The 17,324-nt window shown below is 35.8% G+C and overlaps 1 protein-coding gene across 12 annotated transcripts in view; it reads right to left on the bottom strand.

Moving 5' to 3' along the window:
• Positions 1-17,324, bottom strand: part of PHKB (phosphorylase kinase regulatory subunit beta) — an 87,841-nt gene that overhangs the window by 35,876 nt on the left and 34,641 nt on the right. For 11 of the 12 annotated variants that reach the window (XM_075714779.1, XM_075714778.1, XM_075714782.1 and 8 more), the window contains 6 exons: positions 15,560-15,655; positions 13,660-13,857; positions 12,858-12,915; positions 9,192-9,269; positions 7,119-7,277; positions 2,806-2,900 (listed from right to left, as the gene is read on the bottom strand). In XM_075714779.1, the coding sequence (XP_075570894.1) occupies positions 2,806-2,900; positions 7,119-7,277; positions 9,192-9,269; positions 12,858-12,915; positions 13,660-13,857; positions 15,560-15,655 (684 nt within the window). The remainder of the gene's footprint in view (positions 1-2,805; positions 2,901-7,118; positions 7,278-9,191; positions 9,270-12,857; positions 12,916-13,659; positions 13,858-15,559; positions 15,656-17,324) is intronic. The other variant, XM_075714786.1, reaches the window with a different exon arrangement.

Raw genomic sequence — 17,324 nt, forward strand, 5'->3', positions numbered from 1 at the left:
CCTCACCCCACCCCACCAGCGAGCAGGCTGGGGGAGCACAAGGAGCTGGGAGGGGACACAGCTGGGACAGCTGACCCCAACTGACCCAAGGGATATCCCATACCGTATGATGTCATGCTTGGCGTATAAAGCTGGGGAAGAAGAAGGAAGGGGGGGACGTTGGGAGCAATGGCATTTGTCTTCCCAAGTAACTGTTAGGCGTGATGGAGCCCTGCTTTCCTGGAGATGGCTGAACGCCTGCCTGCCGATGGGAAGCAGTGAATGAATTCCTCGTTTTGCTTTGCTTGCGCATGTGGCTTTTGCTTTCCCTATTAAACTGTCTTTATCTCAACCCTTGAGCTTTACTCTGCCGATTCTCTCCCCCATCCCACCGCGGGGGGGAGCGAGCGAGCGGCTGGGGGGTGCTTAACTGCCAGCTGGCGTTGAACCACGACACACATCTATGCATCTGCCTTTCATTCTTTAACCTTCTCTTAATGATGACCAACTTGAACTAACATCTCTATCAACAAACATTCTGCCCTGATACTAATGTAATAGTAAAACCACACAAAGCACAGCAGCACCTGTTTCGGCACAAACAATTCCAATGAAATCCCACAACCACCTGGTTAGCACTGCAGGGTCACTAACCATTATGGTCACAATTTCTACATTGCTGCTCAGAGGCTACAATGACAAAGGCCTGATGCACAGTCATTTAGAATTCCCACTAATTCAGCAGTGCCTCTCCTTCTAGCCCACATGAGAAGCACATGCAGTATCTTGGACAGTTTTGTCGTTTACATACCAAAGAAAAGCGTGCAGTCATCTATAGCAAAGTACCAGCATCACTAGGAAGAACAGATGTATAAGCAGACCTAGGCAACCCCAGAGCTTCTTTCTTCATTCATTTACCATTCCACCTATATGCCACTGAACAACAGGCAATGCATCTCACAACCTCTTGCATACAAAAGGATATGCACAACAACAGAAATTGCTGAACATATTGATCTAAGTCAGATTTCTGTAAAGATTTTTAGGTTTAAGAAAAAAAAGTAATCTTATCCTCTCTTGATTTCTAGCTTTCAAATACAACATCAGTCTTGCTCATGAGAATACACTCAAAGATCACCCTGGGAAGGGCTTCTCTTTCTCTTATGCTGACAATAAAAACATTACTGATCTCAAATATGGAAATTTCTGCCAAAGTTTTAGCAAATTTAAGCAGCTAAAATTAACAAGCGTCAGCTCCACCAAGTTGTCCGAGAAGAGCACAACTGCTCTTTCAAACAATTCTAGCGTAGACAACTGTTGAGTGCTGAAAGAACATGAGGACTCTGCGACAAAGCTTTTTCTTTTGCACTGTTTGCAGATAAAGCAAAATATCAAAATGCAGCTGTTTAAGTTATTTTCAATTCTTTCAACACTCTTGAGCTTTAGAGTCCCTATTACACTGCTGAATTTTACCAGATAACTGCACTTTACTAAGTTCTTTACTGACCCACAAAGTGACCACCAAGGAGTAAATTATGAGAAAATAAATTATTATTGCATTATTTATTATCTCTTTTGGGAAGCTCTCAGGGCAGAGGCTATTTCTCTCTGAAGATCTGGAAATTCCCTATCATATAATGTGTACCCCAAAAAACAGTAAAAATGCTTTTCTACTAAAATACTTCCTGATGAGTCACTCAGTGTCTTTAGAACAAGCCATCATCTTCTTCAAAGTGTTCATCTGTGGCATATTAAAGGTAATTGGTTTGAAGAATCAAAGAAAAAAAGACAGTTGATGGGCTGCATGCAACACTACTCGATACAGGCTTCTTCTAATGGCACTCCTAAAAGGGCAGGTGGTATCGGCAGCTCACAATTTCTGTAGCATTCATAATGCCATGATGTAAGAGCAAACAAAGAAACCAGGAACAAATGAAGTCACTGAGCTTTCATTATCTCATATTAACATAGCAGAAGTGCTGCACTGTGAACAACAAAAGTCTCATTACGAATGAGTCAACACCCGGGCACTTGGATTACCTTGGTAACAGGAAATAGTAGGGAACAGAGGTTTTACGCAGCATTTGGATAGAACAAGAAAAACATTGCTCACTTCTGATCTTGGAATAAGTCTTAAGATAAATGCTTCATATTTTATGCTTCAATAATGAATTCACAATGCCGGACGAGGAACTTTCCAAACATATATTCCTTATACCAAGAAAAACATCTCTTAGCTACACATTTCCATGCATACAGTTCTTACCTCTTCAATAGAAGAGGTCCCCTACATGTAGACTGTGTTTCTGTCCTGTTAACCTATCTACTGCAGGTTTGAATTACAATGTTCCAAGCATTCCCCGTCCCTGAGCACTCATTCCTGCTGTGCATTTAAGCCAAACACAGGAGCACATGTATATACCACGCACACCAAAAAAGAACCTCATCCTTGTAGCTTTTAAGAGCTCTAAATACAAAAAAATATTAATACATTGAAGTGGTAATTAATTTGAAGGAATAAAAAAAAGCAGACTCACTCCTGCCTTCCTAACTCAAAGAAAGATACCGTATCTATCAGCAGCTATCTAAACTTACCATTTTATCTATCATTTTGATTGCACCACTTAATTTGAAGGCAAACGTGCACCACTTCCCTGAAACTGCAGATGTAATAATCTTCCTTACAAAGCAATCCTCCGTCAACTAAGAAAATGTACATACATTTAATATTTTCCTAGCACTTTAATTGTAATATTAGATGATCATATATAGCATGTAGATGACAATTTTTCAGTAAAAATACTCTAATACTAAGCTTACGCTTACCTGATTTGAAAATCTCATGCTAACATTCCGCTGATCTTGTGGAGGTATATAGCGTCCAATAGGGTCAATATCTTTAGGACTGACTAATTTGTCAGCTGAAAGTAAACAATAATAAAAATATAGAATGACTCGAGTACTTTCTGCAGCTTTTGCGAAGGAGGCAAGCAAACATTGTATGTAGTCAGTTCTGCTGCTATAATCTTTGTTTTACGTCAATGATTTACAGATCAAAAGGACATTCTGCAAAATTATATTAATTTTAAAACTAATGACTCAAGCATCATTCTTGCTACAGCTAATTATAATGCTGTAGTATACAAAAACAATCCTTTATTTTTTCACAGGGATGTGTTAAAAGATTATATGCAGACAACAGACTCCACAACACACAAGTCACATAAAAAGCCCTCAATCCACAACCATGGAATTATTCTAGACCTTTAACTAGAAACTCAATTGTTACCATCAAAAATTGTTCAGCTTTGAAGAAAAGCAGACAGCCTCTATTTCAAGGTAATCACATGACTATAATCCTGAAAGGGACAAGGGATATCAAAGGTATCTCTCAATATGCTATCTTAAGAAGAAATTGTAAAAAAAAAAATTAAATATATTTGAAACATAGCAATTTCTACATGGAGTTAACATGGAAAAAAAACCCCAAACCTAAAATTCCATCGTTTTAACCTTCTCCTGAAAAAAAAAATTAAGTACTCCAATAAAATATACTATTCAAAAGTTTCAACAAATGCCTTGAATGGTTCACAATCTACTGTGAGCTATTATGCCCTTCAAATAAGCATTCTCCTTTCAAAATTTCATTTTGACATGAAACTGCCCAATCCTTATTTAATTTCTGCTACAGAGGAGGTCACAGTGCATTTTCATTTCTCCTATACACAAGTCAACAATTTTGTGCATATTCTTAAAAAGCTCTACACTTGGAAATCACAGCCATTAATCTAAAAGAGAAATAACTCATTACTCCATTAGCTTAATGCAGCTACAACAGAAATCTGATGCTGTCTTGATAAGAAAAATGTTTCTGAATTCTACACTGTGTAGTATATTAAGACAGCAGTTTATAAACTCAAAATATGTCCTGGCTCAAGCTTAACAGTGTTAGGAAAGACCAGAGAGCAGAACAGACGGTGCAGTGGAAAGAAAACGCATGGGCAGAAAATGAAGGACACTGGCTGGGCAGTTCACCGAGGAAGCCATGAAGGACCCTGCTGCTGCTAGGAACTACGCCAGCGGCTGCCAGCCACTAGATACTGTGACCATCTCCTGTCCTCAGCCTTCTGTTGAGAGAACGCAGCTCGACTCCTGCCAGGAAAGGACCCGGCTCCTCTGCTCTGCACTACTCCTGCAGTCACGATCCATGCACAGGTGGTTATGTTAAAAAACAAAACAAAAAAGCAAAGCTAGTTATGAAAAATTACCACAGACATTTTATTAATATACTGACATGAGTTACCAAAATACATTTTATGGAAAACAGTCATCTAAGCTCCAGGCCGGTCAGCCACCTTAGGCTGGCTAAAGGCATGGAAGTTACTTAAATTATTTGTAGTGCTGCTGATGCTATAAAATTGATTCACCAAACAATTGCAAGACCAAGGGACTTTGCTGTATAGCACCCCTTCCCCTTGCTCTAAAATGGGGACCCTACTATAAAGGCTTTACAAACCTCCTCAACCAGAGCAAGAAAGAAATTCTATGAAAAATTGCATCACCAACTGCAAAATGCATGCTTTTCTTCATAAACAATTTTTTAGGTTGCATAAGCACGTGGTGACTTCCAACAGCGGTAGGCAGACACTTCCATTGCCTTTGCTGTTCAGAGCCTTTATAAGCAGTATCAGAATTTTGACTCCACTACCTCAATTTGCCCCTCTGTGGGAGGCAGCAAGACATGTAAGATTTGACTCAGTTTCATGTTGCTGCATTTAGAAAAATTTGGACCATAACAGGCAGACACTCGGTCCGCAGACAGAAGAATCTAAAAAGGTTATATTGTATGCTCGCCTACACAACAGAAGGAAGGCGGCTGAGCAAATACAAATTAATTGCTACCCTTGAGGCAACACAACAATTTCTGGAATGGATGATGAAATGGGAAACCAGTACCTTCCCAGAAATCAAAGTGTTTGGAGTGCGGCTTCCACTTAATTAGCAACCACCAACAAGCAAAGTAACACACACAAGGGCTTTCACCAAGGACAAGATTGTTGTTATTCAGGTAGGTTTTCACCCAGAAAGGAGAAAAATTAGATGCACCAGTTATAAATTAGTATGAATAAATGGAGTTCCTGACAATCACTGGTGAATAGATTTAGCTTTGCGATAACATTTCCAGAACCTATTTGCAAAGACTATGAGAGAAAAGGAAAAAAAGTATTTTGAAAAAAGGGAGGAACGAAAAGTAGTGAATACAGTGGAGAGAGTTTTAAAACAATAAAGGAAACAGTTACTATTGACATTTCAAAAAGAGACTTAGCACAATTATTAAAAGAAGAGCATAAGAACATTCAGCAAAGCAAAGAACTGAAACAAAACAAAAGAAAGTTACGTTACTCAAACAGCATTTAGCAAACAATAAATACAATTTATTTAACCAGTATTCTGCAGGTACAGAAATACACAAATATTAGTACAAGATGCATCCTAGCAGAATTCCTGCACACACATTTGAAGATTACTTGGCTAATACTAAGAGTTTAAATTAAAGGGTTTTTTTCATTAAGGTGATACTGCCTGCATTTACTTTACAGTGTTGGCTAAAAAAGGAATGCAAGGAATACAGTGAAACCAAACAGGTGGAGCACCAGACGGACTCAGTTCTTCCATACCTAAAGATACAACCACTGTTCTTGCCAAGTCTTGAATTGTTAAATTTCCCTTCAACCCTTCTCATTTTTACTATCCACAGCCTGTTTCCCCTTACAGTGTTGACAGAAAAAAAGGGTTTTAGAACTCAATCTACTGATTACCAGGTAAATGCTGAGCATGTTAAAATGAAGTAACGTATCTTTCTCCTAAAAGAAATATTAAGAAAAAACATCTTAACTGTGAAGACTTTTCTGGCTTAACAACTGTTTTTGCACTAGCCTTTGAATCCTCCCAAGTGAGACCAAGTTCATTTGTGACTGAAATTCACTGTAACAACCCTCAATGGCCAAACTTTGAAATGCATTTTCAAATGCTCATCTAATCTCTTCTATTTTAAAGGGTAAAAATAACACAAACTGAAGAAAACGTTAACTTTATCTGAGACTGCAACTATTCAAAATTTAAACTTGTCTTGCTTAAAGCAGTAAATAATTTGCATTAAATGCTATGGATCACTTACAAACATCACTGTACAGGTGCAACTGACATAGTTAATTGTCCTGGTTTCAGCTGGGATAGAGTTAATTTTTTCCTAGTAGCAGGCATAGTGCTGTGTTTTGGATTTAGGATGAGAAGAATGTTGATAACACACTGATGGTTTCAGTTGTTGCTGAGTACTGCTTATGCTAGTCAAGGACTTTTCAGCTTCCCATGCTCTGTCTGCCAGGTGCACAAGAAACTAGGAGGGGGCACAGCCAGAATAGTTGATGCAAACTGGCCAAAGGGCTATTCCATACCATATGACATCATGCTCAGTATAGAAACTGGGGGGGGTTGGCTGGGGGGCAGCGATTGCTGCTCGGGAACTGGCTGGGTATCGGTCGGCGGGTGGTGAGCAATTGCACTGTGCATCACTTGCTTTGTATATTATTATTGTTATCATTATTATATTGTTATTATTATCATTATTATTTTACTTTCTTTCAATTATTAAACTGTTCTTATCTCAACCCAGGAGTTTTTCTCACTCTTACTCCTCCGATTCTCTCCCCCCATCCCATCGGGGTAGGGGGAGTGAGCGAGCGGCTGCGTGGTGCTTAGTTGCTGGCTGGGACTAAACGACGACATTAATCCAGAATGTGTCATGTTAATATATACTGTTGTGAAGAAAAGGAAGTAAGAGAGAAAGCCAGGAAAAGAAACAGCAAAGAAGAAACCTATCATGTTTAGATTTTCAGTATTCTATAAAATATTCCAGTAAGCTTCATAGTATGGTGCATACAGCATAAAGATTTAACATACAGAATAAAAAGCAATTTTTGCCTATCACGTATGTACCAAAGCAGAGGGGACACATGCCACCCACAGTCCATGCAGAACTCAAGCCAAATGCGTTTGTTCAGATTCAAGAAAAAACACCAAGATAAACATCATTCCCTTCTGACGAGTCAAAACCTGATAGAATTTCCTCAGTCTCTTACCCAGGAGTTTTGCAATGATGTAAACTGCCTGTCCCCACAAGAAAAACTTTCCATCGCATCCACTGTTACTAGGAAACCGTTTCTGACTGCCAGGGTTCTTCTTTTCCGGCTCAACAAAATCAGCTGGTACATAGTAATACTTCGGTACAACAGGATACCCTACAGAGTTTTAAAATAAGGACAGTAAGTAAATAAATTCCACTTGCCTTATTATTTGATCGTAGTCCCCTAATAAAGCTGAAGTAGATTCAAAACAGGAAAAATTACACCCTGGCAACAAACTGATTGAACAGAAAGACTGTTGTCATTCATTGTTATCTCTCAAAACCACAATCAGTGTAGGAAACCCAGGGCAATATTAAACTACTTTTTTCACCAAATATTTCCACAGAATTGCTTCCCAGAACCCATACATTGTTTGTGTAGCACCTTACTGTGCAAAAAGAAAAAAAAAAAAATTTTTCACCTAAAGCAAAATGCAGTACAGATAACAAACCATAACCAAAAGAAATGAAAGCTGCATCAGAGTGGAACACTTAGGGTGTTTTTCCCCGCATTTAACACCAGCTCAGTGTCAGACAATTTTTTAAAACTGAAATCTTGGCCAAAAGTAGTCAAACATTTAATTAAATGAAAACTGTAATTTTTTGCAGGTATGCAAAACCAAGTTAAAAACAGCATTTTAATTTTGAAACATCATGCAACAAAATGGCATAACGTCATCATGGGAAGATAGTATATCTTGGATCTAGAATTATGCCACAGGTATTACTGATCATTGTAGATTAATAACCTTTATTTCAACCTTTTTAAGTGGACAAGAGTCAGGAATTTAGAAACATAATTACAAATGATTGACCTAATTATATGCAATACAAAAGCAAATTAATATGCTTTCTGCAAAATTAAATTTCACCTTAATATTGCTTTAATTTTGAATTTAATTGGATAAAGAACAGGTGATAAACAGAATAAAGTTGCAGTGTCTGACTATTTGCTTAGACAAAAAAAAGAGAAAAAAATTACTGCCAAGAAGCTGAGAAAATTTGAAAAGTGGGAGTTACTAGAGACAGACTATTCAAATGAGGTATCAAAAAACACCCAGAAATTTTAAGATGAGACATTCATGATGACATTCAACAAGAGGAACCAGAAGATTAATTTAGTGTCCACAGGACTTCACATACTCATTAATAATCAGAAAAAAAGCAATGATCAGCAAGGTCAGAAAATTTGCTATGTAATGAAAATTTGGTAAGGAAATACTCGTATTTCTTACAGAAACCAGTTCGCTTCAACAAGTATTCTAAGTTTAGAGAACAAGTCAGACTAAAATATTCTGCATCTACTTGTGTAACTGTACCACAGATGTCAAGAACAGGTGACTAAAGATGCTGAGTTTTAAAATTGGATTGTCAGTATATTGATGCTTGTTCTGTTCTCAGGCCACTTTTTTTCCTCCCACTCAAACTTATGGTCTTTTTCTTTTTTTTAACTGAATTTGCCAGTAGGCCATCAACAGCCTTCTCTGCAGTACCACCAAAAATTCTGGAGTGCACAATTTAAGTAAGAGAATGTTTATATTAAAATTAACACGTTGCCACTTTCACTGCTCTAAGCTAGAAACAATTTCATATGAATATACTAAATTATTTTTTAAATCTTGTGAAGTTAAGTGACAATGAATGATGCAAGTAATTCTCAACTGTATCCAGGCGGAACACTGAAACAATCTGACTGTCAGTAGTTCATATTTTCCTGCAAAGTCAAAGTGAACTTTGTAAATAATGAAGCATAGGCAAAGGAGGGCAGGAATAACTGCGTACAGTGTAAATCTTACATTTATATCAGTAGCATTTTTCCACATTACTTTTATTATCACACTTTATGATGCAATGTATCTACATGAAAGAGATTATTTAGTATTAGCATTTTGCCATCAGGCAACATAGCGATATTATTACTTCTCCTTTGCTCTGACTGCAATATCCATTAATAGGACTGTCAGTATTTTAATAATTTCAGATAAATAAAAAGCTACAGTGTTTTAGAAGAACGATTATCAGATAATACCTTCAGATGTACGTTGAAGCAAAGGATCCAGAAGATCCTGATATTCCTTTACTTGTGCAGGATTTCCTCTAAAAACTCCTAAAAACAACCAAAAAATAATTGATTTAATGGCAGAAATAACTTTTCCATGAGCTTCATGTTCATAAAAAGGAAAAAAAAAAAATCTAGTGTTTATTTTTCAATGCAGTAGTGCCTACACACTAAATAGTTCATGGAAAGTAAAGGACTAAACTGTAGATCCTCACTTACTGCTACAGCTAAACCTCACAGGGATCATGAATCAGCCACTCTTATTAGCTTAAACGGAAATCGATGGCAAGTTACACAGGATAGTAAAGCTGTGAACTTACAGAAGGCTCAGGAACTGGACACAGACAACCAACCCAGCTAGCTGTAAATAACTTCCTTAACTATAGCAGAATGAAGAAGCAGAGCTTGTGCGCCAGTATGAAGGCAAACAGGCTGGTTCTAAATCTTCAGGACAGAGGTGCAAACTGATCTAGAAGGGTGTTGCCTGGAAATCCCAATAAAGAAATACAAAAGGAATTTGAAGCAATTGAAAAATTCCCCTCCAAAGATTTTTAGATGGAGTGTTTACACTGGTAAGTTTCATAGGTATTAAATCTTCATATTATAGAGATTCAGAACTGCTGACACACCTTGAGATATTAAACAGAACAGTCGACTCTCTATGGTCCTGCTTTTGGGGAGAAATTGGTAAGTTTGGGAGTACCAATACCTTAAATGTTTTTCTAGCAGAACTTAGTCATCATCCCAAAATGAATCTGATGAATATTAACATGACCAGTGTTCAGTTCATCAAAAGTTCTTACATGAAAAGATATATCAAAAATACCAAGAGCATTGCTGTTCATCAAGGAAAATGTGGATGAACTTGACAAGTCACATTGACTTTTCAAAACAGAACATTTTTTAAAATTAAAGGGGAACAAGTTAGATGAAAACTTGTCATTGTACATCTTTCACTCATTTCTTTCCATGGTTTTCCTTTTCAATTACCGTATTCTTCCATATTACTAAAAATAGCTGTAATGTTTCCCTCCTTGACTTATCCTAGAAAATTACCATAATCCTCCACATTCAATCAGAATGTGGAGAAAAAAGCTTTCAAAAACGCTATTCAAATATGTCTTATCCAAAAAACAGTCATATTAATTTATTTAGTTCAATCCTTTCCCACAGCTATAAATGCACATCTACTACCCAGAGTCCTAAACAACTTCCTTTTGAGAAAAATCCCAAAAGGAAATTAGTACTAAATCAGCCTTTTTGTATTCTCAAGAAGGGTGAATTCTGAAAGGCAAAAATAAGACAAAAGAAAACCACAAACTCATATCCACTGAGAACAAATATACCAGAACGTCTTTATTAGAAAAAGTTTAGATATGTTTTTTGTTAGGCAATACATATATATGAAAATGTCACAAAAACCTTCTCTCTTACGTTATTTTAAGAATATCCAACAAATTATTCTACTGAAATGCCAGAGTGCAGTGGAAAGCTGGAGTTTGACCACTGTATAAAGATTTCTTCCTTTCCATGGCTCTTCAATGCTCTGACCAAAACCAAAGCTTGACAAGTGGTGTTCATTACTTTTTCAAATATTCCCAAGAGTATCTACACAGGAAATGAAATCGCTTGCCAAGAGAAACAAATGCAATGAAAGTTTGCACACAAAAAAAGTGTGTGTTAAGTGACACACTGAACTATCTCAAAACACTTGAGCACAGTCATGACATAAGAGCAATATGATATTCTGACTGTTTGTAACTGAGTCTTATTGGCAGATGCTGTAGAGGATAAAAAGTTGCATTTATGTGATAATGCAATTGCTTTTACATTAAGAATCATCTAGTGAAGATAACAGTTGGGTAATAATGATCATCATCCATGAGGAATAAAACAGTGTTCTTAATACTACAAGAAAATGCATAACTAATTCAGTAGTATCTACTTGCCAGAACTGTCTTAACTTTTCATCTTAAAATTCCTAAAAACCTGTCATTGACAAAACAGAAAATTTGATGAGCTAATTGATTTGTCTTATAAAAGAAAACCTAAGTAAATAGATAGTAAATATGTAGTTACTTGAATATGTTCTGCCAATCTTTCAGAAAGGAAATGATGAAAGAAATTTTGCTCATGTGAACAAAATTGGGGGATTATGGACTATGATATACAGGACTCTCTCCTTCCTTATTTAATGGAGCATTGTCCCACTGTTATACAGGTAACAAAATCCAGCTATCAGGAGCTACCTAGATATTCAGTAGCGTAAAATACTTCGCTGAAAAGGCTTTCCTTTGTACTCCGCAAGTGTGTTGGATGGACAAATAGGCTTTCGGCTGAACCAGTATTCACAATGTAGCAGCTTGAGTTTTTTTCAATGTTTTCATTATAAAGACATTCAATTGTAATCTACTCCTCCTCCTATTTCATTGTCTTTTTGCAGTTTAAGTCGCTCTGAATATGCTTCAAATTTTGCATTAAGGAAGCTTGTGGATTTGGAGATATGTGCACAAAATCTACTAATAGAACTGTTCTATTTGATGAAATCGTGGTACAGGAAAAAAAGACAAGGACAGTATGTGCAAAATATGTATTTGGTACTTTGTAATGCAAGAAGAGCAAAATGCTTTCTTTATTCTTCTGCTAACTTCAGTTAAAGATGATTATCTTTCTTGCTCTTCCCAACACTGCAAGTGGGCAGCATTAAATATCAGTACCTTTCTCCTCAGTTTTGGGCATCACTCTTTGAAAAATGTCAAGCATTCCTTTAGAAAAATCAATTGTGAAACCTTATTACACCTTCAAACAAAATATTTTAAGCTGTGGGTAGCCACAGGGGAGTCTAGGCAGATAGTAGATTTCTATGCCCCTCACCATCTTTATTTGAAAACTATTCCACATGCTAAAGGGGAAAAAACGCAGATGGCCAGATTTTCATCCATTTACAAATCTTTTTGATGGCTGTAACCCTTACTCATTTTCTTATTGAGACTTTTGTTCTATGTGAGTTTTAGCTTCCATCCTGAAACCATCCTGTGAACTTTTTTGGTATGTCTCCCATCCTCAAGACAAGATCTAGGTAGTGATATTTTTGTTCTTGTTAGCTTTTTTTGGTTTTTTTTAAATCAGACTAACTGGCTACGTGGAAAAATGTGGCCAGGAAGCACAGGCATTTCAAAGAGAAACAGCCCTTTTCTGGTTCACTTTCTTCTCTTCCGAGTTCTATTTCAACCACCACAGAATATCCAACTTGAAAAGACCTGCTACAACATTCATTTTGTCGATGTGTTCTCTCTTCTACTTCCTTTTCTTTCATGTGCTGCTGCGAAGTTCTGATATACTGTGAAAGTTTTTAAGGCTTAAAAAGGCAATGCAGGACTGAATGTCACAGATTTAAGCTTTTAAAAAACCCATATCGAGTTATATTCTAAAACCAGTTCACATTAAAAATGCTGAAATACGAGGGGGTTGGGTGCTTGGGGTTTTTCAACCCATGAGGCAGAGCTCTCAATAAGATATTTAGTGTCACTGCATTATGGTTTATTTTGGCAGGACACGAAAATCATTTTCTGTCTTTCCTCTAAGGGCTCATCTCTCTAACGCCTTTAAAGAACAGGAACGTAAAGCTGTACTTACCATCAATTATCATGAAAATAAAAAACAGAGGGAATTCACACTCAATGCCATCAAAAAGCTGAAAAGAAGAAAAATTAATGAGACATTTTATCATTTTGGTTTAAGGAAATACATTTGAATATCATTGAATAATTTCAAAGCAACAAAAGACAAACATGAATGCAAAAACATTTTAGTACAAATGTTAGTACAAAAACATTTAGCTTTTCGTTTAGCTTACAGCTTCTTATTCTATGGGCACTTTTATGGGCCCTATGGGCTTTTACACACACTGTGGTTCATTCTCAAGCAGACTATTTATATAATCTATGTTTTATTCTCCATAGAGAAACTATTGGGGAGGAAAAAAAGGTAAATTTTCATATTTTCATTTAGATAACCTTTACTGATAAACACCGTGGTCACAAGCAAAATTGTTTTCTATACACTCAGACTGTAGTCAGCTGTGAAATTAAATAAAATGATAAATAACTTCCTTATTTGTTATGTGAAATCAACTGTACCCTAAATGTAAATGGAAGCACATTCATTACAAAACAAATCAACGACTAACTTGCTGACTTAGCAATCTCTCAAAACTGCACATGCCAAATTACAAAATGCATCTCCTTCACTTGAAGCAATTAGGAACCACTGTGCAATTCAAATTGCAAATACTGCGGGAGGGCTCATTTTTGTTTTCCTTTGGGTTTTTGGGAAGGATTTTGTTTTGGGTTTGGTTGGTTGGTTTGTTTTTTTAAGTACTGCCTAAACATTTCAGAAAACCAAAATTTGTCTTTACATAAGCCAGGTATTCCTTTACCTTAATTTCTGCTGGTTTATAATAACGTCGTGTTTTGTCCTCCAGCGCTGTTCTGTACCCATCTCTCAGAAATCTTTTAAACCCATATTTTCCTTTCAATTTTCTAGTAATTTTATCTAGTGTTTGACTGAACAAAACATCATCATCCAAAGCAAATGCAGGATAACTAAGACAGGGCAAAAGAGCTGCATCAGTATTCTGTAGAAGGAGAGGGAGAAATAGCACATTACAAATTTAATTTGATCTCTGACAACTATTTGATGCACAAACAAAGACTGTTTAAATTACTAAGTGAAATATACATTTGGAACATTATCTTATCAAAATCATAGTACTAATATATTAAAATATGTTGCAAAATAAGACTTCTAAAGTGGTATAAGGATAAACTACAAACCAAATATTTGGATATATGATTCAAAGGAGAACTCATTTGACTCAAAATCTGACTACTCTACTAGTTGATAATCTGTAGGGATAAGTGAATACATTCTAGAACTTTGTGGTTTTAGAAACAAAAAATATCCTCCAGGCTACTCCTGGAGGAAACACAAACATTTGGGTATCCTATGCTCAAAAAGAATCACAAACATTTTATAAAGGTACAATGCTGAGAAGTAACTATGATTAAATCATAATTTCTGAAAAGCTTTTTCAGGAATATTCTTCAGGTGCTGTAACAAACAAGCCTATCTGATTTATAATTCAGGTGATAAGAAAATAATTTCAGGAAAAAATATGAGTAGCATTTCTCAAGAACCACGTGCAACTATCATGAATTAAAAACACAAGAAAAATTACTAACTAGTGCATCACCACTACAGGTAAGTTTACAGAAACACAAAAAAGTAGTTTTAAGTTATAATTCTTATGTCGTGCGCTGTTTTATTATTCCTTTCTGCTGATACATCTAAGATATCCAACCATTTAAAATACCATATTTTTGCAAATATCATTGACATGAACCCATAAAAGAAAAACAAACAAACAAAAAAAGGACACAAAGATTGCTTCTGTAGCAGAAGTAACTTAGGAAAACAGCTTCTGCTGGAATATTTCAAGTCTCCACCAAATATTAAGCAGCAAAAAGAGTTCTAAAAGACCATTAGACTATAAAAAAAGTAGCTGACAGTGCCTTTTATTTTAATTATCCAGTATTACAACTCTGCTATAATTCTATAATGCTACACAATGAGTAAACTATTAACATTGAAGATTAATAGTCTGTTTCATGAACAAAAATGCTATTATATCCCAGGATGAACAAAAAAGCAGTAGAACTCTATTATCACTCACTTTAAATTACTGATTTTCAAAAACCAAATTTACCTTTGCTGCTAGTACTGAAATAGATTTTTTTTTTTTTTAATTAATCTACACTTTAGTCACTTAGATTTACTCACTCAGGAAATACTTATTTGTAACAGTAGCTTATAATAACAAGAAATCCTCCATATTCAGCAATTTATGAAAAGGCAACCTTAAAGGCTTCTTCTCTAGACAAAAGGATGTATTAAAGCTAAAATGAAGTGTTTCAAAAATGCAGGCACTGAGTTTATAGTGGAAACTAGGCCAAAAGAGAGTCACCAAGACTGCAAACTCTAATTAGGTTACTGCAGATCATTATTATTTTAAATTTTATTTAAAAATTGTTTAGAAAGCTACCAACAGGCTACCATTTTAACTGAAATACTCATAAAATAAAGAATGCCATCACAATTCCACTTCAAAGAAACAACCACATCATAGGGACGTTTAAGAAGCAGAAATCTAACATCTTCCCAGCAAATTCCTATCTTTATTAAGCAGAACATAATGGCCACCACAGAACTAAGAATTATGCTCATATTCATTTATTTTCTCCACACTCTGTTGCAGTGAATTTCATTTAATTACTTACATGAGACCTTGACTCTCGGGGTAGCAATGAACAGAGAGTCTGTCTGTTACGGTTATGGGCATCAAAATCCACAAATATAACAGACCAAGAGCAGCCCTGTAAACAGAATATTAAATTTATTTAAGGGGAAGGGAAGAAAGGTTAGCATAGCCTGGTGAAACTAACTGGTTCTTTGTTTTATTTAGGATATGTTGTAATAGTCTAGTAGCTCGTAATTTTAATCAGAAAATGTACCGCAACATCAAGTTGAAAACATTTTGAATTTTCAAATGTATTTAAAGATAGCCAAAATTAGATGGTTTTATCTACTAGTGATTATGAATTATAGGAGTCATTCAAGCTATGAACTCTTCCATTAATTCTTGAAAAACAATGACTGTATTAAGGACAAACAAAAAAGTAGTTGTCCCTCCCTGTGACTGCAGGAAATGTTCCAAATAGTGTTGTTGAATATTTCATTACAAGTCAGTTAGAACACAAATAATTGGATATTCACCTGAGGTACTGCTTTGGAAAAGGACTTCCACAGCAAATAAAAATGACCTGCTTTTCAGCTATTGTAAGGGCTATGTTATCAACGTCTACTCCTTCGCAAAACCCATTGCCTAGTAAAATTCTGTATTTCTACACTACATCTCTCTGTCAGCTTTTTGATACTTCCTGAAACACTCAGAAAAATTCCCATAGCTGAGATACTGTTTAAACAGAATCAACATCATTTAAAAGTATTTTCAGCAGGCAATTTCTTGGAAACTTGGTGCAATTTGTTAATGAATGGATATTTTCATATACGTTGTAATTGATAATGCAGCTCAGTATCACTATGCCATTGGAAGAAACATTCAACACTGAACTCATTCCGTTACTGTCATAAATACCATACCATAAATTTTCATAAATTCACCAAATTTCTCCTAAAAATCAGTCAGTATCTTTGGTATACTATTCTCTTAGGAAGACTGTTCCAGAACCCACCCTCTCTAATTATTAAAAATTTTACATTTCCAACTAAGTTTCTACATAACTAGCTAACCACCCTTCTTTTTGTGCTAGTACTAGCATCCATTCATTGGGCTTTCCAAACAACAGAGGTTTTTCCTTACTTACTCTTTACCCACACTCTAATTATACATAGCTATCATACAAATACTCAGCTTTTGCTTTGCTAGGCTACACAAAACATGTTTTCCCACTGTCCTCACAGAAAATAATCTCTCTGTTCTCTTAATCATTCTAGCAAGATATACTGAACAGTGCTGAGATAAGAATGTACATAGATAATCACATTTTCTTTGACGATTTGTTATTCTCCTTTCTTCTTAATCCAGATTCTGATTAGTCACAAATCTCTAAGTTCATGTACAAACTCTGAACAAAATCATCTGTCTACATGTGTGAACATGCAGTTTCAAAATCTGTGCTTCAGTAAAGGATTCTTTGGGGATTCAAAAGCGGACTGATCTGCATTTCATAAAACCGCAAGCATCTTGTTTTACAAATGAACTATTTATCACTTCTCTAAAAATCGTAAAGTCCTGTACTAAGGACACCTTACAAAGGCTTGAATTTTTTTTTTTAACATATTTTTTCCACAAACTAATACAGGACATGTAGCTCATATACAAACAACTGATTATACTACGACTAGGTCAAACTTGAAACAGTGTTCACCTTGTTGCTAACAGTCCCATTTTAGTGCATACACACACGCACCATGCACTTAAGTCATTAGTTCATTAACTCACATTGCCAGTAAATGCACATC

This window comes from Pelecanus crispus, chromosome 8 (assembly GCF_030463565.1).
Source record: "Pelecanus crispus isolate bPelCri1 chromosome 8, bPelCri1.pri, whole genome shotgun sequence".
Taxonomy (NCBI): Eukaryota; Metazoa; Chordata; class Aves; order Pelecaniformes; family Pelecanidae; genus Pelecanus; species Pelecanus crispus.